General features: G+C 30.6%; 1 protein-coding gene across 1 annotated transcript; it reads left to right on the top strand.

Annotated features, from left to right (window-relative positions):
* The first annotated feature begins 2,051 nt into the window (after positions 1 to 2,051).
* LOC123899747 (zinc-finger homeodomain protein 11-like) lies at positions 2,052 to 3,673 on the top strand. Its single transcript, XM_045950957.1, has one exon. The coding sequence runs from the start codon at positions 2,379 to 2,381 to the stop codon at positions 3,579 to 3,581; it is 1,203 nt and encodes a 400-aa protein (XP_045806913.1). The 5' UTR covers positions 2,052 to 2,378; the 3' UTR covers positions 3,582 to 3,673.
* Positions 3,674 to 8,758: the final 5,085 nt, after the last annotated feature.

Genomic DNA, 8,758 nt, shown 5'->3' with positions numbered 1-8,758 from the left:
CATAGTAGTGGTGAATAATAGTAGTATAATTATACTCCATTACTGTATATGGAAAATGTTAATTAATTTTTGTAGTACGAATTAAGAAATTAAATATATTTTTAGAAAAATGTATTTTACTATTAAAAATACAAAAATGTAAAATTTATTTGTTTTATTTTTCTTAATTAGAAGAAAAAAAAGATAAAAGGAAAGAAAGAAAAACCAAAAAGAATTAATTAATTAATTTGGCCCCGTTTGTATTAGATTACTTTTGAGTTTATGCAATACATAAAATTTATATAAACTATTTACATAAACTAAAAAAATAAAATAATCCAAATGGTAACTTCTTTTAGAATTGCAGGGTTATGTTATGAGGTGGCCCAGTTGGGTCTGAAGTGTCCTTTGGTACAAAGCAGCAAGTTAGCACTCACTCACAACTTCTATGATACCATACCTGACCTGAGTGAATAAATGGCCACGTAACGTAACGTACGTTTTTCTCTCTTTAAGACTCGTCTGCAGGAGACACTGACTCTTGTGTGAATCAGTGACCTCAACGAATATATTCTTGCCTAATTTTTTCAGACAAATTTATTGCCCCCAACTAACACTCACATGTCATCATACTTAAACAACAAACAAACCAAGCCATTATCACAAAACTAATCTGATCTAATCCTATTTAGAGTAGTGTTTAATGTTTTCAAATACAAGTAAATGTTTTACTGTACAACCATTGTTACTTACTGTATCAAAGTTTTTACCTTTCTGTTTTTACCTTTATGCTAAAAATAATGTTTTTACCTTTTTTCTAATTAAGGAAAAGAGTGTTTACCTTTTTCTTTTCTTTTTTACCTTTTTATAATGATTTAATTGGTATGTATTCAATGCAATGATTTTTCATTGTTACTATATTTTATTTTTCCATTTTAATTAGTATTACAAGATAATGTAAATAAAAATTATGCTGTCAATCAATTATAGTTATCTAATTATTAAAATTATATTTAAAATCATATGCTGATTTGTTGTGATTGTGTGACATTATAAGTTTTACACAATAATAAATTATTTTTATAAACCTTCAATAACTTATTTTTACCCAATAAAAACTAGCAAGCAGATGAACACATTAATTCTTACTTGTATTTTTTACTCGAGTATAAAATATGATAGGTCGTCAACTTCGAGGTACTCGATTCGATATCAACACAAAAAAATGGTAGGTCGTCACAAAAATTAAAGTTACAATTTTGGACAAAATTTTATCATTCGATAATATGTGATTTGCATGCCAAGTTAGTAAAAGGACTTTTATTCTAATTACTATGTATATTTCACTCAAAATTGAATTAGTTCAATCAAATTTGATTCGTGTAAAAAAAAAATATGATTTGATTCAAATTTAAATTTAGAATTAAATTCAATTGTTTAATTATTTATAATTAGATAAAAAGGATACACTTATAAAGAAAATATCTTCTATAAACAATATAGTGTAATTAAAGAAGAATTACATAAAAACTGGTTATCCTTTTTTTCTTTCTTCCAAATCTAATTAAAGAAGACCATTGGATCTCCTAATCTAATTCGGTGGTCAGTTCTTGCATCACGTGATTTTAATCGCCTCCCGATTACTGTTGCGAGTGATTAAACCGTAATCTTCGCCTATAGCTTACCACCAAGCATTGATGTATTTGATTTGATTATTTTACCTTTTATAATCAAAGTTATTTTTTCTTTCAAAATTACAATTGTTAACTTGTGAATTTCGCGGTAAATAGCGCTCAATACACGCGATTGCGCCAAACACACTGCACAACCAAACATAGCAATAGTCGACTTTCATACGTACAAAAATTATGTTTGAAATTGTGATTTTAATTTTGATTACCATATATTTTCAATTCAAAATTGGACGATACAATTAATTTAAAAATTAGATAATATTACATTGAATATTAAAATTAGGATAAATTTAATTTTAAGATGAAGTTTTAAATTAAATAAAAAATATATATATTTTCTTTATATGGTATTGTTTTAATGTATTTGGATGTGTTATGTTGTCATATGATTAGTGGTTGAGATATGGAGACCTTATTGTATATTGCTGTAACCCTCTATCTCTTCATAATCCCATTTAAACCTCAGATTTTGTCATCACTTCTCATTATAACCATCATCATCACACTCCATAATCATAATCATCATCATCATCACTTCTTTTCTTCTCTAAACCATTATCCCTTTCTCTTGTTTTTTTCCTTCTGTTCCCTTTCCCCTTTCAACCCTACACTAGCTACATACATTTCAACCCCAATTCATCAAATAAAAAACCCTAATCTCTCTTTCTCTCTCCCTGTTATATCAACAAGACACAAGAAATAGACATGACCTCAAGAAACATAGATGCAGATTCTCAAACACCACAATCAAAACAACAAACCAACATTAATAATAACATAACACCAACAACAACAACCTTAAAGTCTTCTTCACCTTTCACAAACGGAACAAATAAACGCCACTACACAACCATCACTACTCCACCACCGCCACCACCACCGCCACTTTCATCTATGAGTTATTCTTACAAAGAATGTCTCAAAAATCATGCTGCTTCTTTAGGTGGACATGCTCTTGATGGATGTGGTGAATTCATGCCATCGTCATCATCATCTATTAATCCTAATGACCCTAGATCTCTCAAATGTGCTGCTTGTGGTTGCCACCGTAATTTCCACCGCCGTGAACCACAAGAACACATCATCACCACCACTGCTGCAACCACCACCGCCACTCCCACCAACAACAACAATTACCTTAGCTGCATCTATACAACCCCATCAACAACAGTCCCACCACCACAACCACCACCGCCATTACAACTACCACACCGTGGACCCATTAGTCAAAGCACAAGCCCAAGTCAAAGTACAAGCCCAAGTCAAAGCCCAAGCCCAATTTCAAGCCCATCTTCACCACCACCACTCTCACATGTACCACCTTCTTATCATTCTTCAGCACCACACATGCTCTTAGCACTTGGAAATCCTTATTCAACAGTAACACCACCACACTCCGATCACGATCAACACCACCACCACCACCACCACCAAAGAAATCTCAATTTTGCTTCATCTGTTGTTAAGCTTGAAAACAACAACAACATCAACAACAACAACAACAACAACAACAACAACAACAACAACAACAACAACAGCATCATCAACACAAGTAGTGGGAAAAAGAGATACAGAACAAAATTCAGCAAGGAGCAGAAAGATAAGATGCATGAATTTTCTGAGAAATTGGGATGGAGAATGCAAAAGGGTGAAGATGGATTAGTTCAGAAATTCTGCAATGACATTGGTGTTTCAAGAGGAGTATTCAAAGTTTGGATGCATAACAACAAGAATAATAGTTTGAGAAAGAGATCAGAATCTGATGTTGGAGTTGGAATTGCTACTCAAGGTGATGATGATAACAAAAACAATCATGATAATGATAGATCCAACAATGTGATTCATATGAATCAAGATGCTTGTGTCAATGTTCGTGTTGTTTCTTCTGTTGATGGTTTATCTTCTTAATTAATAATTATTAGTTTTTAATTTTCCAGAAACTTATTAGATAAATGGGAATTAATTAAGCAGCTATTAGATATTTCATTTTTGTTTATTAATTAATCATCTTCCCTTTTCTTAATCCAAGGTTATAACTTTGCTTAATATTTTATTTTTTATGTCACCACTCACCACATCTAATTTTATTTAAGTGAAATTCTATGCAATAGCAAAGATCTTGTCTTTTTGTTAATGAATTTAAATGGTTAATCAACTTCAATTAAAAATAAATTATTTTAGACAATATGTGTTTGAATTTTGGATGAAATAATTTTTGTCTGACTTTAATCAATTCAAATCATGTGATTATGAGTCTCCATTAACCTTAACCTTAGAGTCAAGGATTCGGACAAACTTTATTCAAATTTTGGGTTATTAGACCATTTAACTTTGAAGGTTAATGACAAAAGGATACGATCAAATTTGTGAAAATGCAATTTATGTGGTTTCAAATGTAAGTGATTCAGCAATTTAGAAGTACCTATGACCTTAATTGAGATTAACTGATTAAGACTACTCCATTATACGCATTTAACTACAACCATTTAAAACATTGCTAAAAGTCAATTGTCTTAATTAGTTTCTATTAAAATGTCATACATATGAATATATGAAGTTTATTTCAGCTCATTATTGACTATTAATTTAATTTCTTTTTCGGTTTTAAATAATAATAAGTTGTTTTGACTATTTCATACAAGGAGAATGTTAACTTGTGCCCTTAAGGCACATGTTAAGGAATCAAAAATAGAAATTATTAAATGTTAATTTGTGTATTTTGACTTTTGAAGCATTAAATTTTTATATCATTAAATGATGAATTTCTATTTTGGTATATCTTAACATGTGCCTTAAGGGCACATTTAACAAGACCCTTCATACAATCATACATATTAAAGAAAGGGTCATGTTAACATGTGCACAAAGGGCACATGTTAAGTTTCTAAATATAGAAAATTGCATTTAATATTCGAAAAAAAATTTAATGTTTAAAAAGTTAAATGCACAAATTTCAATATATTATTTCTACTTTTGCTTCCTTAACATGTGCCCTTGGTGCACATGTTAACATTTTCCTTAAAGAAATCATGAATTATTCTTCATTAATTGTTGTCACATTTTTCCTTTGATAACTAATTTTTTGCCGTTAAACATTGGAGAAACGTTAATATAATAATTACACATCTAACTACTTTCCTGGAAGAATCCACCTCTCAAAGTGCCCATACTTATTTATGCAGCACACAACACAAGCTTTATCAAATATGGGTTGGAACTTATCTGCAAATTTGTCTTTATTCATTTATGAGAGTCTTCTACTTTTACAGGAATCTGTACTAAAGATAATGCTATTGATAAACCATTGCATAATGTAGTAATGTTCATATAATTATTTCTTGTGATTAAATTTAATTTTTTTGTGTGTGTAATTAAGTAAGTGGTCCTAGAGAATTATTCACCAAAGGAGGAAAAGAAACCCATTTATTAGATGGAAAATGACATTAGTCCCAATTTGCCTATTTGGTGTTGTTATCTTCCAAAAAGAGTTAATTCTCCTTGAAAATAGTGCAAGTATATTTTTTGGTATAAAAAAAGGAATCAAGGATAATATTTTGGACTTAGGAGATGGCATTCAGATCATGTGAATTGTCTTTGGTCATCTTTACTTATCTATTCATTTTTAAACATTTTTTTTTAAACCTATTAGTATTAATAAACATTATCTACACTTCACCAAAAATAAAAATAAGCATTATCTACCTATTTGTTGTTGTGAAATGGCGGTGTCACATATATGTAAATTTATGTTTATCTTTTTTTATTTTTTATTTACATAAAAATGTATGTTTAGTTTTGGAGAAGTAAAAGTTAAGTTACAATTATTACGTCTCAAATTTTTAGTTTTTTTAAATATAGTTGGGTGTTATAAGTTCACATGTTCTCATATTTTCGGCTTCTCTCTAGTGATCTTGGACACACCGCACCTAATGTGCATGAACAATGAGATTTTGTCATTAAGTGAGTTCTCCATTAATATCTGAACTATTGTCGAAACCTTCAGAAACTACTTTTTTCCCGCTTCTAACGACAAGTTAGTTGATATATATATCAAGTGGAACAACAATAATTATTCTTGTGTCATTCTTAATGTGGATGGAATTGTCTCGATTCACTCGTTCAATATGGATTTGGCGGCATTATTAGAAACTCCTTCAACCACACTTTCTTGCGAGCTTCTTAGGCTTCATTCAAGGGTCATCTAACATTTTGCTTGTTGAACTGTATGCTATCTACGAGGGCCTCTTACTGGCCAAAGATATGAATATTGATGAACTTGTTTGCTACTATGACTTTTTACATTGTGTGAACCTCATCAAAGAGCCCCAAGTTAAGTACTACCTACGGCCTTAATTATAAGCAAATGCCACTTTTTGGGTACATTGAATAACAAATGTATCTAGTTTAAAAAGTGGATTAGATACATTAGTTATTCAATATATCTAAAAGTGACATTTGCATATAATTAAGGTCGGATGGAGTATCATTTTCATGCTGTGTTGATCCAAGATAAAAAAGAGTGGCTCTCTCAAACCAATATTTCTCTTTATCACACCCTGAGAGGGGAATCAATGCGCATATTTCTTCACTAAACTAGGAGTCTCATCAAATGCCGACTTCTTGACTCGTGTTTTTCATCAATAAGACGTTCGTGATCTTCTTAGAAACAATGCAATGAGAACCATATTTCTTCGTGAATAGTTTTTGTTTATGTTTTATTTTTTTTCTTTTCCTTTTAGTTTCCTTACCCCAAAAAATACAGACACATATTAAATTATAATAGATTTGTCCCCGTGATTTGCTTTCGGCCTATTCTTCACCCATCTTTTTTTTTCTTTCTTCTCTTGCATATGGCTCCTAAGAAAACATGAATTATTTTCTTTTTCTTTTTCTCAATCTTAGTATTACTTCTGCAATTTCGTTTCTAATTTAACCAATATATTCAATCTTATAATTTCAGCATGAAGTTTTCAAGTTCAACAACAAAATGGATATTTCACCTATCTAATCTACATATACTCTTGTTGCATAGTTGGAAATTAATCAGAAACCTAATACATTTAAACTTCTTTTATTTCCAAAATAAAAAAAAAAAAAAAAAAAAAAAAAAAAAAACAGACAGACCTGCAAAACTGTGTGAACCGCCATTTTTCTGATTTTTTTTTCTTTAGTTTTTGAGCTGTTTTCCGATTTTTTGTCTAGTTTAGTATACTAGCAGTTTTGAGAATCAACCAAACTGAATAAGGGTCCGGTTCACATTATACCGGTCAAACTGCTCGATCCGGTCTGATTTTTATTACCTTGGTTGTATTTTTAAAAAATAAAATAAGAGACACATGTCATAATATGGAGCATGCTATTGATCTGATGGGTGTGGTTTGGCCAAAGTTAATTAGCATGTCTTTTCCGCCCAAAGTTATGTAATATTTGTCCTAATACAAGTGATCCAACTTCTAGTTAATCTTAACAAGCACTAATCAGATGTCTATAGTCTGGTTAATGGACCGATAGTCAACACAACACTAAAAAATTTAGGCCTCGGTATCGGTCAGATTCAATCGGTTTCGGGCTAAAAATCACTAAACTGATAAAAACTGTAACCATTTAATTTGGACTCAATTTCAATTGTCTACATTTTCAGTTTGTTCGGGTGTCAGATCATTCATATTGAAACTTTATTTAGACTAAAGACTTTATTATTCAAAAATTCCTAATTTTTAAATAGTTCAAGTACACAATGCAATAAGTAGAAGAACAAAATGAAAAAACAAAAAAAAAAAGAGATATATTTACTTTGTTTCATTACTATTAATTAGATACATGGTTTGAGTTTGCTGATCTTTAGACTTATTTTCTAGCATACGTTGTTGAAAACTATCTATTATGATTTTTTAGACGTGTACCTCATAAGTATAGTTGGTATTTGACATTGCCTGGGGAGTTGCTTTGCTTACAGAGTTTGAGTTTCTTGACTGTTAATTTTTTGAATGTCTAAGGGTTAAGAAGTTGGAGATCTAAGATTCGAGTCATGAAAAAGAGAAATACTACCATAACAACATTGTAAATATACTAACAATTTACCCTTAAAAAAATGGAGTGGTGTTATGCTTAGTCTTTTTCAGCAGGTGCAAGATTGGTGTTGCAGTCAAAGGTGCTGCTGACGGTGGCTACCTTGGTTTCTCCTATTCTTGAATTCCCAATTGCTGGTATTTTGCATGGTGTCCTATATTATTCTAGTCTCAATTGTGTCCTGATGTTCTATCTGTATTTTTCTTTCCATGAAATAAATCAGAGATCCATAAATCAGAACAAGTTTATCTGTACTTTTTTTTTTCTTTATGAAATATGCTATAGATATAAAAGAAATTGGTAATTTGTAGATTATCTTTTATTAAAAAACCTGGGTTAATTAATCTCAGACAATATAGTAAAATATTGACTTTTTTTCCGTAACGGAGTTGTAAAAGGAGTGGTCTGTCAGTCATGTGAGCTTAGCTCAGTTGACAGAGATATTGTATTATATATGCACGAGACCGAAGTTTAAATTCTGGTCATTCCACTTATCATCTTTAAAAGTAGAATTTCTAGCCACGAACGGTCTGCTCAAATTACTTGTCATGATTGTTTTTTTCTTCGAAAGAGGCAAATGAATTCATTACAAAAACAACCAAATATTATAAGGAGTGACCACAATCCCTTTACAGGACGATATTCATATATATATAGAGCCAAATTATGACACCCCTATCGTCCAAACAAACAATTGCCATGTATTTGTTACATCCCCAGTTCTTGTAATTAAATCAAGTAATCAACCGTAAAAATAAAATGAAAAGACTACCAGATTTTAATTAATTGCATGATATTTTATCGATGATATATGTAAATAGGGTCAAATTAATAATTCTGGCCCTAATCAACCGAGCCTAGATTGTTCCCATAAGTTATGCCAAGATATCTATTATCTACATACCCAAGTCTTTATAGTAGAATATGACACTAGTCCTTCATTTCCAAATCATACATATTAAAAAATTGAATACCACATATATATATATATATATATAACTAAGACATTGAACTCA

This window comes from Trifolium pratense, linkage group LG7 (assembly GCF_020283565.1).
Source record: "Trifolium pratense cultivar HEN17-A07 linkage group LG7, ARS_RC_1.1, whole genome shotgun sequence".
Lineage (NCBI taxonomy): Eukaryota > Viridiplantae > Streptophyta > Magnoliopsida > Fabales > Fabaceae > Trifolium > Trifolium pratense.
The sequence above is the reverse complement of the archived record's forward strand: the minus strand, read 5'-3'. Positions and strand labels throughout refer to the sequence as shown.